This window comes from Podarcis bocagei (assembly GCF_964188305.1).
Source record: "Podarcis bocagei genome assembly, chromosome: 16".
NCBI classification, from domain to species: Eukaryota; Metazoa; Chordata; class Lepidosauria; order Squamata; family Lacertidae; genus Podarcis; species Podarcis bocagei.
Window position 1 is genome coordinate 33,846,209 of NC_138142.1, and position 13,983 is coordinate 33,860,191.

A 13,983-nucleotide genomic window follows, 5' to 3' on the forward strand; every position below is an offset into this window, starting at 1 on the left:
GTGTTGGTTAGTGCAGTTCTGGGAATTTCCCGAGGAATTCCATTACCGTGAGTGAGCTGACTTGGATTTGATGAGAAACAGCCTTAATTAGAAGGAAAACAGACATTTTAGGCCGAAGCCTGCCGAGTGCCATCTCTGAATCATTGCGTCTCTGCTAGTGCATTTAATTGGTGAGTCAGATGAAAATGTATCGCTTTCAGTAAGTGCGCTTCCCACAATTGAAACCAGCTGTTTTCATCTGAGAGCAGCTTTCAGCTCTGCGCTTGGCTCGTTCACCTTTCCTTGCCACATCTCAGGCATGTTGTGCAGCAAAGGCCCTGGAGGGCTGTGCATTTAAGTAGCGCCGAGATAAACACCTCTGGAACTTTCCTCGTTTGGCCTGCGGCACACACACACACACTGTGGAGGCCGTTGCAAGCTTGATCGCCAAGGCTGCACTTGGTTTCCTGACAAGCGTGCCTATATAACATATGACGAGACCCATAATTTCACGTGGTACTGTTTGCATCACCATCACCACCATTCACTTAGCCAGAATTAATGCAAAAAGAAAGAGAAAATCGTCTTCAAGTTTGCAAACATGCCCCCACTTAAAGCATCGATATACAGTCTCCTCTGTAATGAGGTTTAATTTATTTATTTTGTTTGTTTAGTTATACTTAACAGCCTACTTTTCACGAATAGTCCAAGGGCAGGCTGCAGAAATGTCCCAATTAAAACGATAAAACAGGTACAAATTATATTAAAGCCATAAGATAAAATGACAGAAGTGAACTAGAAACAGAATTAATGAAGGAGCAGCACTGAACAGTGCAGCAGGAGGGGGTAACTAATTTTACTTTCATAGAATTGTTAGATGGGACCACGAGGGTCATGTAGTCCAACCCCCCTGCAGTCCAGGAATCTTCTGCTCAATGTGGGGCTCAAACGTTGGTGTGCCTGCTGCCGATTGGGACTGGTAGAGCAGAAGGCAGAGATCCTGCAGTAGGGGGAGCCAGAGCCAATGACAGGCAGAGCCAACTAACTTTGGTTTTGTCTCCAACCCCCTCCTTGCTTAGTTGTACAATGGGCAACACTGAGATTTAGGAAGAGGGAGCCAGTTCAGCAGCTGATTGAGAGCAGATTGAAGCTGGTGGGGCAGTGCTTCATTTGCCGTAATTGGCCAGCCTCCTCTGGGAAGAAGAAATTTGACTTTTGGAAAGAAGAAATTTGACTTTCACAGCCATGAAAGAAAAAAATAAAAAGCCTACCGTTAAGGGTCAAACTGTGTGTGTGTGGGGGGGGTTCAACCATGTTTTTTGTGTTGTTGTTATTATTTTTAATTACATTTATATCCCACATTTCCTCCAAGGAGGTTAAAGTGGCCTACATGGTTTTTCCTTTTCCCCATTTTAACCTCACAACAACCCTGTGAAGTGAGTTAGGCTGAGAGACAGTGATTGGCCCAAGGTCACCCAGTGAGCTTTGTGGGGCGAATGGGGACCAGAACTGCGGTCTCCCAGGTATCAGTCAAACACTCTAACCCAGGGGTCAGCAAACTTTTTCAGCAGGGGGCCGGTCCACTGTCCCTCAGACCTTGTGAGGGGCCAGACTATATTTTGGAGAGAAAAAATGAACAAATTCCTATGCCCTACAAATAACCCAGAAATGCATTTTAAATAAAAGCACACATTCTACTCATGTAAAAACACGCTGATTCCCAGACCATAAGCCGGCCAGATTAAGAAGGTGATTGGGTCGGATCCAGCCCCTGGGCCTTAGTTTTCCTACCCATGTCTAACTACTACACCACACTGGCTGGCTGTTGAAGAGCAGGGGCTAGACTCTTCATTTTTGCAGGAGAAGCTTTCTGCAGGGAGTGTTCTCCCTCAGCCTGGCTAGATGAAGAATGTTTGTGATAACTTTAAATAGGAAGGTGAGAGGGGAAAGTTCAGCTCTTCTCAGGCACCCACTCCTTTAGACCCTCCCACCCCCTGCTTTATACATGGGGGGGGGTGACTGCCCTCGCAACATCTATTTTGCCTGTCTAGACATCAGAAATGATACTTATGAAAGCAGGGAGTGTGAGAGATAGCAAGTTTCTGTCCCATTTATCTTCCGCAGTACTCTCGATGTGCAACGGTGCTGAAGGAGAGTTACCACGCAGCCCGAAGACAAATTATCCTTATTGGGAGCATTCAGAAGTTTGTTTGTCCAACCTCCCTCGCCAGCTCCACGGTCACCCTATTTATAACAGGGCTGGGGAACCTGACTCCCCCTAGAAGTTTCTGGACTACAACTCCCATCAGCCTCAGCCAGCGCAGTCCAATGATCAGGGATGGTGGGGGTCCAGCACCATTTGGAGGGTCACAGGTTCCCCCATCCTTGTTCTGTATGCACCGCCATGGATTCTTCCCTTTACAATATGCTTGAAATTACTGTAGATTTCAAACAGGAACTCTGTTTTTTATTTATTTGGGTGGAAGAACCCAAAGACTTGGAAGCGAATGCAAACATGTGCAACACTTCCATTCTTTATCAAGCTCAACCGCAGTTTACATTAAGGACATGAATGCATTGATCTGTTCACTCAGTGCATAATATTGTTCTGCTTGGTATATTTGCAAAGGTTTGATAAAGGCCTTTTATTTTAGTAAAACAATACTTTCAAATAAAGCACAGTGTTGGAGATACTGTCCCTAGGCATTACTTAGCTTTTTGCTACTTAGAAGGAGGGAGAAGAAACAAAAGCTGAAAATAGAAACCATCAGCATGGCAATAGTATTATCTGGGCTTAAGGGGCGAAAGTACCGGTATGTAGACAGCAGGATTATTATGCAGAAATGGAAAGAAGTTCATATTTTTCGAGGAAGAATCTCAGGCTGCTGTTTGTGATAAGCTGGGGAAAGGATGAACAGTGTGTGTGTGTATCCAAGTTCTAACATGCTGTTGTGACACTTAAATACTCTCTGGTGTGTTTCCCTCCCCATTCCCCCAAAGTTCCAGGTGGAAGAGTACAAGAGACACTTAGAGGTGGGGGATAAAAAATGCTGTGCGTGGACTGGGGTGGGGTGTTGAACCAATTTCTCTGGATGTCAGTAGAGCAGTGGGAAAAGGAAAACTGAGAAATCGAATTTCATTAAACCAGATGTGCCAGGTGTTCCTTTCAGTGGAAGGATGGATGGGACAGAAGGGAGTGATGGAGAGAGAAAGCAGCCGTGGAGAGCTCCTCTTAAGTGGTGGTTGGAGCCTTCTGACATGTTTTTGTAAATGCTGCCTCTCACCTGGTGGTCTTTTAGATCGAAACATTTCCTCTTTCTCAGCTGCAGCACCGGAGTCCAAATAGAACTTGTCTGCTCTATATTCCATTTTGTGTTCTCCCCCCCTTTTTTTGCCTATTGTTGTTGCCGTTATTAGATAGATTTTTTTAAACTTCTGTTCCCCAGAAGGATCCAGTGTGGGTTACAGCAAAACAAAATACAGCATTGAAAACAGTTAAAAATAAAGTCACTAGGATGGGTCTTGAATATATCTCAAGTGTCAAAGGCCACTTTGTTATTACTGATGTGCTTGGACTTTAGAGAAATAGCACAAGATGCAAATGGAGGGGAGCCAGGTCTTTGCCCCAAGGCGCTTACAGTTTAAAAGGTGGGGGAGGAAGAGGAAGGAGGAAAGCAAGGGCTGAATGCATACCTAGGCTTCATTTCAGCTGAACACAAAACCACAGGGGTTCATCTAGTGTAGCGTTTCCCAAACTTGGGTCTCCAGCTGTTTTTGAACTACAATTACCATCATCCCTGACCACTGGGGATGATGGGAGTTGTAGTCCAAAAACAGTTGGAGACCCAAGTTTGGGAAACGCTGATCTTGTGGTTCCTTTTGATCCTTTTCTGACATTGGTAAGCACAGCTTAAAAACCTTCTGTTTCTTTTTGACACGCTTTTCTCCTTTGCCAGGAAATCTTCCAGCACAAGACAAACCCTTGCAGAGGCCATCGGAGGGCACGAGCTGCAGCCCCTCCAGGAAGAGGTCTTCATCCGAGAGCACATCTTCTACAGGCAAATAAACCTCCTGCTGCTTCTCAAATGAGGATAGCGATCCCATGGGCTTCCAGATGCTGTTGGACCAGCTCCCATCAGCCTCAGCAGCATGGCCCAGTGGTCAGGCATCATCTGGAAGGCCACAGATTCCCCATCTCTGACCTACGCCTATGTCCCAGCCAATCTAGGATCTCATATTAAACACACTTAGAGAAGTGTATAGTAGGTGTGGGGAACCTGGTGGCCCTTCAGATGTTGCTGGACTCCCATCAGCCCCATCCAACATAGCCACTGGTCATAGATGATGGGAGTTGGCATCCAGCGTCATCTGGAGGGCCATAGGTTCCCCATCCCCACTCTAAAATTCTAGGCTGTGCTTGTTATTCTGCTAGATAATCTAGAAGGGCTGGTCATGGATCCTTTGGGCACAATCTGGTTCATGGGAGGCAATCAGCTTTCCGTCAATTAAAAACCCACCACGTTGGAAGCCCAGCAGATGCACAGGAGTTGGATTTCTCAGTAGCCGCTGTATTAACTTCAATATGTCAGCAGTGCGGCTGCCTTGGGTGTTGTCTTCAAATGAGTAAAAAGTGAGGTAGAAATTATAAAATAAATGGGGAGTCAGTAGGCTTGTGACTCCTTTTGGAACTTGGTGCTGAAGAATCACAGAATCGTAGAGTTGGAAGGGATCCCAAGGGCCAGCTGGTCCGATTCCCTGCAGTGCAGGAATCCTGCTCACAGCCATCCCTGGGTGGGCTCGAACCACCAGCCTTCTGGTTAACAGCAAGATGGCAAAAGATACCGCTCCATGATGAAACTTCTATTCAGAGTGCAATGGGGAGTAATGCAGAGCTCATCAATTAATCCGACTCCTGCACCAGTTGGGTTGTTGTTACTTGTCTTCTAGCTACCACCTTCGCTTTAAGGTGTTTTCAGGTGTGCCGCTTTTTAGCAGTCTTTATGCCAGGTGGGCTGAGTAAAGCTTAATGCTGCATAGGAAGAGAAGAGGAAGTGGGTACGGTCACTTTTGTGGTTGCTGGGCAGCCATGGATGTGCCCTATATTGCTCCTGGGTCAACCGCCCAATCAAGTTGCCTAGCCAGTCGCCTTAAAGAATGCACTTTTAGGGTCACTGCATCAGGGAGACAACAAAAGGTCCTTCTGCTTGTGTCATTTTTAACAGGAGGAAGCTTGGAAGATGTCTTATCTATTATTAATAATAAATAATAATAATTTGATTTATTATCCTTCCTTCAGTTGGTAGAGCATGAGACTCCTAAGCTCAGGGTTGTGGGTTCAAGTCCCATGTTGGGCAAAAGTTTCCTGCATTGCGGGGGGTTGGACTAGATGACCCTCACGGACCCTTCCAACTCTACAAGTCTATGATTCTCCCCTTCCCTTCACCCCAATGGCTCGGGGCGAGTCACAGCAATTTAATATGCAACACTAAAAACAAATTACAAATGTACGTATTTATAAACCTGTCTCAATTGCTTATTTTAAAATTTTCTTAAGCAGTATGCAACAGCAGCACAAAAAGCAATAAAACGGCATAAAAACTCTGTTTAAGCATGTGAGTAAAACATCGTTATATAAAAAATTGTAGAAACAGCAACAAGTAAAAACAGGCCTAAGAGTGTCCCGTCTTACGGATAAGGGGAAGTCCCAGGTGGGATTCTCCATGAATGTTAGTCCACATCTGTGGTCATCTTTCGGTTCCCTCAAGTGATTAATGTGACTCCTACTTTTTATTCATTTTTATTTATTCCTGATTCTTGTCTTCATCCCCACCCCATCCTTACTCTAATTAAACTGAAATAACCAAAGGGGGTTGGGGAAAGCTTATGTTGTGGCCTAAAGTACCGTTGTGCTGCCAGTGTGGCTGGGCTACAGCTGTCGGCTGGTACAGAGAGGCTGAGCCGCAGCTGGAAAGATAGCAGCAGGTGGCATTTTAAGCAGTTGACACCATGTGAGACAGATGAGGAGAGTGAGGTTAGGTTGAGACAGTGTTAGAATTGGATTGCGGTCGGGGAGGAAGCGATGTAGATTGGGAGGGGTCAGAATGCGATAATGAAAGCTGCTGATGTTGTCCATCCTCACCGTGAAATCCTCCCTAGGCACCGTAGCCTTACGAAAAACTTCCTTTGTTAATCAAATGCTCTCTGGTCTTCCCTGCCTAGCGCTGCAGCTGTTACCAGGCTCATGCGGTTGGGGTTGCCTGGATCCTCTTGGATCGTTTCCAAAAATGGGAGCACCAGTTCAAGGGCAGACTATCGAGACTCAGCATCTCCCCCCCCCCCCAAGCCACGTTGTGTAGCTGGATTAGCATCGGTTAGTGCAGCTGCTTAGGCCCCTCTATTTCCTCAACAGATGGTGAGCTTGCGAGGAATCCCAGATAATTTCACCCTCCTCAAAGGAGCACAGTGTGAGGATGGCCATACACAACCCTAAAAAATCAGAAAGCTTTTAACCAGCTTAGGCTGGCTTACCAGCTGCACCCTTTCTTGAAGAAGATAGACCTCACTGCTATCATTCAAGCATTTGTAATTCCTGATTAGAAAAGAGTCGGGGAAACTTCAACTGGTCCAACTCTGATACTGCTGGAATTTGGAGTGCAGCTGGTTGGCTGGAGCACAACGTTGTTCCATCACCATTGGCTAGTTAGTTACTTGCTTCTGGGCCCAGTTCAAGGTACTGGTTGTTATTTCTAAAGCCCTAGATCCTTTTGCTACCTGCGTTTAAGCAGTCAGGGTGTTATCGGTCATGGCTCCATTGTTGTGGAAAGTCCTCCCCAGAGAAACCCACCTGGCCCCATCACTTATAGTCATGTGGTTAAAGGCCTGTCTTTTTCAGAAGGCTTTTAATTATTGATTCTGCTGCTGCTGCTGCTGCTAAAGTTGGAGGGTGTGTTTGTACTACAAGTTATCTTATTTCATCTGCTCAAACCTATGTGGCATATATGTATTTAAAATAAGTGGAAAAATGAAAATCCGAACCTACTTATGCTTCCTGATGTTTCTTCTCCTTCTCCAGTGGCCCCGCTTCCTTCACGAAGTACAAGGCTCGGGACTGCAGTGGAAGATCCTGTGGATAATCTACTGCAGCGCATGGCTCAACATGAAAGCCAGGGTGCCCTGGACAAGACCCTTGAGGCCGTCATGACGCACACACCTGTTCTGCCCTCAGGTAGCCCCAGCCGAAGTCCCAGCAGGGAGAAGAGCAGCGGGCTCTTGATTCCGGGCAACGCGGGTGGCGATGGCATCTCGCTCCTTTCAGACCGGTTGTTGAGCGGCTACTCTCCCCATCACCTCAAGAGGAGCATGGTGGAAGCCATGCAGTGCCAGGCGAGGAAAATGTGCAATTACGACAAGCTTTTGGCCACTAAGAAAAACCTGGACCACGTCAACAAAATCCTCAAAGCCAAGAAGCTGCAGAGGCAGGCGCGGACTGGCAATAACTTTGTGAAGCGCCGGCCCGGCCGGCCCAGGAAGTACCCCTTGCCCTCAGTGGTTTCAGTCCACGCCCTCCAAGTGAGCCGCTTTGTCAGCCAAGAACTGGACGGCGGGGGCCAAGGCTGCTTGCTCCACCGCAGTCCTGACACGGTTACTGATGCCATAGAATCGGTGGTTCAGGGGGTTAACGTGAAAGGCTGGAAGAGGAAGAGGTGGCTGGAGGAGGAGCAGGCCAGGAAAAGGCAGAAGCCTCTACCAGATGACGAGCAGGAGAGCAATAAAAGGTAATCCCTCTGCATGTGAACACTACTGGTTGGGCTTCGGCTGCACCAGGTGTGGGGAACCTTTGACCCTCCCAGAGTTTGCAGAACTACAACTCTCATTAGCCCTAGGAAGTGTTGCCTGATGGCCACGGGTGATAGGAGTTGCAGTTCAGCAGCAACTGACGAGGCCAAGGGCTTCCCGTATCTGAGCTGCATGGAGAATCTGAGCTGCACAGAATTGTTGTAGGTGTGCATAAAAGTTTCTAGTCCTCATGATCCATACAGTATAAAATAAAAACAAAGACAGCATCGTGACCACTGAGGAAGGGAATTATGCAGCAGCTGACCTTTGAACACAAAGCTGCATCAGACCATTGGTTTTTGGGCCCATTCTTGCCTACTCTGGCTGGCAGCAGCTCTCCCAAGATGTCAGGCAAAGGTCTTTCCCACAACTGCTGTCAGATATTGAACCTGGTATCATGGGCAAGTAAGGCCTTGGCTATGACTGCCTTTCTGACCAGGTGTCCTCCAGATGTTTCTGGACTATAATTCCCTTGCTGGCTGCGACTTATGAGAGTTGTAGTCCAAAACATCTGGAAGGCACCAGGTTGGGGAAGCCAGAGCTGTTGGAGCTACTCTGGGCACAGTTTTTGCAGAAGCGGCATACAGATGATGATGACTGGCCCATCTAGTACAGTTTCCCCTGTTCTGACTGGCAGCCACCTCTCCAAGGTCTCTGCTAGGCAACCAAAGTAGCTTGAACTGGAGATGCCAAAGACGGAACCTGAGACCTTCTGCATGCAGAATGCATACTCTGCCGCTGAACGATCATACTCCCTGCATAATTTTTCTCCTGCCATACTTGCTGCTGGTCTGCTCACCTTTCCTGGTTTCTCTCTCCCCCCCCCCACCTTTCCAGCTTTTCTGAGACAACAACTGAGTCCCCTCCTCCTGATGAGGCGATAGTGAAGCCGCGTGAGCTGGAGAATGTTGAGCAGCCTCTGACGTCCCTTGTGCAGCGTGAGAAGAAAGCTCCGCGCCCCCCAAAGAAGAAATATCAGAAGGCAGGGCTCTACTCTGATGTGTACAAAACCACCGAGTAAGTTGGACCTACTGAAATGTCATAGCCTGCTAGGTCAGTCCACAACCTCCCCCTGAATGAGGACACTTGGAACCATAAAAATTGAAAATGCAGGCCTGCAATGACACCTTCGCAGACCTTCCCAGGTAACCCTGGTCTGAGAGAGACCTCTAGAAGTCTTGGCCGTGTCGCTCAGTTGCCATCCTTGAAGAAGCTCAAAGTTATAAAGCACATTAAAAAAAATAATTATTTTTTTTAAATTACATCTACATTTTAAAACTTTGTTATTGCTAAAAAAGAAAAGAATCTCCCCAGCTACCCTTCCCTGCCCTTTCAGGTCAAAGATTAGATGGAAAGAAAGAAAGGGAAGATAGTACTGGAAATAAAAGCAAATTGGTACCGGGGGTGGGGAGCATTTAGCTCCAGGGTTGGAAACATTTGTGAGCACATCTGGAATGTTGAGAGTGCCTTGGATCCATATTTTTCTACCATGTTATTGATGGAAAACACTGGCACTTTGGGGGCCATTTTGCCCAGGATGCCTCACTCTGAGCAAAGACCCCTGTGGCCCTTTCTCAAAGTGTCACAGGAGGAGGAAAGCCATGCAGAGGCATTGCCAAGGCAAGGCTTCTGTGGATATCTGGTAGTGGTGGGGGAGGCATGTTTGAGTGCCAATTTGCTGTGACTTCCACCTGAGACAGTTGTCTCAATTTGCCTTATGGTTGGGCAGGACCTGCTTTCACTGACCTAGAAGACTCACTGCATTCAGAAACTCAGATATATAAACTAGGTGGCAAATGGCTCCTTAAACCAAAGTTACAGTCGCCAAAACAGAATATCTAGTTGCAATTTTGGGTCAAGACCCTGCTTAAAGTCATATTTTTCAAATGATGGACTGGCTGGGATTGATTCTCAGCTAAACATCTGGCTAGTTCAGTTGACAACCTTGAGCTAGGTTAAGAGCTTTGAGAACTTAAAGAAGAAAAGTCACTTGATCCAGGGACAGTCCACATATTTACTGGCCTATTATATGACCTCTTTTTCTTAATGGTGACTGTTCCTGCTCGGTCTGCACAGAAAAAACATTTAGGTTCCAGAAATTCATTTTGATTGTGCAGATAATATATAACAGATAGAATTCTACAGGGTGGGGTGAAATTCTACAGGGTAGTGTGTGAAAACAGTCCACATCCAATGATTCCCAGGCATGCACCTCCAGATAGTGGAGATCTCAAGTGAAGATCTCATCCTGGTGCCTAGGCATCTTCACTTGATCACAAGTGGTCGAAAACCAGGTGCAAAATGCAGCTAGTGCCTGGTTAGTTTCAAGCACTGCCCATGAGTGTCCCACTTTAGCAAGCGTAATGCTGCACTCTGATCCATTGAGAAAATGAGAGTGGAGTGTGGTTGTAGCATGTGGAAGAAGAATTTCACAAGGCCACAGGGACAGTCCTGATCTTCTGACCGTGTAGCTTCACGTGCTCATCCTGGCAAGAGGGCAGACTGATGTTGGGCTGGCTAGTCCAGAGAGACACTAAAGGGGAAGCCCCTCTTTATTGTTCTCTTGAGGCAGGTTTTGGGAATCAGCTGCTTCTAAACAACGACATAAAGGGGCACTCGGAAAGTGGAGTACTTTCCTCTCAGTCCTATTTAACCGGTTTCCCAAACAGCGCATAGCAGTGGAGCCCCGTTGAGTGACTGATTTGCCCACGGTCCCATTTTCAGGAGGAAGTGGGCTGAGGCCCAGTGGCAAATCCTGTTGCCGCCGGGTGTGTGCTTGTAACATACCTTGAGAACATAGGGAAACCATTAGAATATGATTCACATCAGGTTGGCACGTTTGGACCCCACCATCCCCGCAACATGAGTTGCTGTAGTTTTCGTACACCAGTTGGCACAAACCTTGGTTTTTTTGAGCCTGCATTAGCCCAAGGGAGACAGCCAGTGCAGGCATGCAGTTGCTCTGGGATGCAATCTGATGCAACTTTTCATCTCCTCTCTGGAGCCCACACGCAAAATTCCTGAATGGTAGCCAAGTTAAAGAATACTTTGCTCACAAGATGTGTGACTCATCAGCATTTCCTTTCCTTTCCTTTTTTGTTTAAAGGACGGATTGGAAGCATCTCCTCTTAAGACCAGGGAGCGGCTTACTCTCCTGAGAACCCTTTTGGCAGCTCTGCTCGCTCTCATAAATTGCTTTTCCCCAAGTGAGGAAGAATTTTGCCACTTGGCCTCTGATTGTTCTTTGGCGATGGCAGAGTTTTCAGGGAGAAAGGTGTTCCATGGGAAGTGAACTGAGTCTGGGATGAATTGTTTCTGCAAAAGTAAAAACACGGGGAGCTTTTAGCGGTGCATTAACCCGAAAACATATTCTCCTTTTGTGAAAGATATGCAAATTGGAAATTCCTCAGGGTTGCATTAAAAGGAAAAACAAACCAAAAACCATGCACTTTGAAATCACATCTCCTTAAAAAAGATCCTAACATTGAAATGACACATTATAGACACAGACATTCATAGAAATAAAAATGCCAAATGTTTATCAGTCAGCCTTCTGTTTCCAAAGGCAACTATGTCAGCATTTCACAAACACTTGAGCAGAATTCTGATATTTGAAATGCAAACCACTGTATTTTTAAGTTATTGATGAGGATAAGTCTCATCAACATGATATTTATGGCTCCTGATGAAGAGTGAGTGCCGGGGAAGCTCTCTTTTCTTCGGTAAAATGAGCAAATCTAAGGCATGCGCTTTCCACGTGTTCACTTAACACTGATATGTTGGAGGTATCCCCAGCATTTATAGGTAGGGCTGGGAGAGAGCCCTGCCTGACACCCTGGACAGCCTTACTGATCAGTATAAGAGACAGTGCTGAGCTATTTGGACCAGTGGGTCTGTATCCGGATAAGGCAGCTTCCCATGAGATAGAGCTCATCCACAAATAGCATCACAAACGCAGACCAGAAATGCTGTTCAGTGCAGATAATTGCGGGGTGGGGGGGTGGAAACAGGACTCTTCGCTCGAAAGTAAGGCTGTTGGTGTAGATAAAGAAATATTGCTTCATTGATTTTATTTGGTTATCAGATTTATTACCTGCCATTCACATTAAGATCACAGGGCGGGTTGCAATGGCACAAATAATGCAATTCGAAACCAAATAAAAACCTGATAAATTAACAATTTGTAGGTAGATAACAGAAATACTTTTCAGCTGTCAAAGGCCAGGATAAAGAGAGATGTCTTCAGCATTCAATAAAGCAGAGTAACGATGACACTAGATGTAGCTCTACAAGGATGGAATTCTGTGGTTTTGGCACTGCCACAGAGAATGCTCTCTTGCCGGCTCCCAGCCTCTGAGTCTGGGAAGATGGCAGGGCAACTGTGAGGGCCCCCTTCTGCTGATGTTAATGGCTGGGAAGGTCTGCAGGAAAGGAGGTGGTCTCTCACATATTTGAGACCTTAAGTCAGTCTTGTCTGTGAACACCTTGAATTGGGCTTTGAAACGAACAGGCAACCAACAACTGCTGCTATAAAACAGGAGTTCTAGATGGCACCCCAGCCTGTAACTTGGCTGCTGCATTCTGGACCATGGGACAGTCCCACGTAGAGCACATTACAATAATCCAGAGGCTGGAGTACATTGGCCCAAGTCAACCTGTCCAAAGCAGGCTGCAGCTGGCAAGCTAGCTGGACTCACTTGCAGCCACCAAGACCACCTGGCCCTTGAATGTCAAAGTTGGGTTCCAGAAGTACCCCAGGTCTCTGCACCCGCTCCTTCCATGGGAGTGCAACCCTGTCCAGAGTGGGACTGCGAGTTTTACCAGTCAGCAGATTTGTGGAGAGCTAATAATTAAATGATTTTTCTGAAGGGGGAAAATGTGCATATGTGGCACAGCAGCAGCTGGTCTCAGGAGTGGTCTATCTTCCCCCTAAGAGAGGATGGTGTCTTGCCACTGGAGAGTTTTGCAAGTACAGTCGCACCTTGGAAGATGAATGGAATCCGTTCTGGAAGTCCATTCGACTTCCAAAACGTTTGGAAAGCAAAGCTCGGCTTCGGATTGGTTGCAGGAAGGTCCTGCAGCCAATTGGAAGCCCCGTCGGGACATTCGGATTCCAACGTTTGCAAACTGGAACACTTACTTCCGGGTCTGTGGCGTTCGGGAGCCAAAACGTCCAAGTACCAAGGCGTTCGGGATCTAAGGTACAAGTGTACTTCTGTTAAAAACTGTGTGCGTTTTTGTGCCCTCTGAAAAGCGTTTAATAAGTGTCGTCTATTAAACCTTGAGGCCCTCCTTAAAAGCTGGGTTTTTTTCAGACTGTCGGAACGGAACTTCATAAACGGTTTTGCTTGCTGTGCGAGAGGGCGGAAAAAGCTGCCGTGGGTGGATGTGACCTCCATCCCAGTCGGACAGAGGTTGTGATGGTGCAAAATGGGGCCCTGACCCCTCTCAGGACGTCCAGAGCAATGTACCCCCCTTGGCCCTACCAGTGTTTGCTGCTTGTTTGGGGTTGTGCTGGAGAAGTTTTGGGCCTGCACACCTAATTATTACAATGGTACAGTACCCTCTTGTGGCAGTACAGTTTACTGCTGCGCTGGCAGTATAGAGGCTTGTTGAAAGTAGGTCAGCAGAGGGCAGTTCTATCAGCCAGTATGTGCTGCACACACTGAAAATAAATTAAGAGCTTTAGGACCACTCCTAATTTGCAGGTTTTAGTTACATGCGGCTGGCTAAATCTGCAGGCCTTTTATCGTGAACGTGCCAGGTTGAAGTTAGTGGATGTAGTGCCCTGTGGCTGTACAGTATTACCATTCAGAGAGTGTTTCTTTAATAGATTATGAACCTGACAATGGAATGTCGAGGTTAGGCTTGGTTTATTTTAATGTCAGTTTGCTCCTCTTTCCTCTACGAAAATGACCTTTGCACATTTCTCTGTAATCATTAGCACTGGAAGCTTGTGATACTTTGAGGGTTTTGTTGTTGTTTTTTTTAAAAAAGAGAGAAATTCTCATCAGCTGCAGAGAGGTATCGCTGCTCTAAGTTCCAGTCCAGCTACCAAGCTCCCTTTAACCATGTCAACTCATTTATGGCGATGGTCGTGTTTTGAGCTATCGCTTTGGGCTGTAGCAGAATGGCACTGTTCCACAAGCATATAAACCCCTTCACCAA

The 13,983-nt window shown here is 46.7% G+C and overlaps 1 protein-coding gene across 1 annotated transcript in view; it reads left to right on the top strand.

The window, feature by feature from the left end:
* ASH1L (ASH1 like histone lysine methyltransferase) overlaps positions 1-13,983 on the top strand; it is a 73,580-nt gene that overhangs the window by 30,802 nt on the left and 28,795 nt on the right. Inside the window, exons 4-6 of the mRNA XM_081173434.1 lie at positions 3,936-4,037; positions 7,052-7,754; positions 8,653-8,832. Of these exons, the coding sequence (XP_081029560.1) occupies positions 3,936-4,037; positions 7,052-7,754; positions 8,653-8,832 (985 nt within the window). The remainder of the gene's footprint in view (positions 1-3,935; positions 4,038-7,051; positions 7,755-8,652; positions 8,833-13,983) is intronic.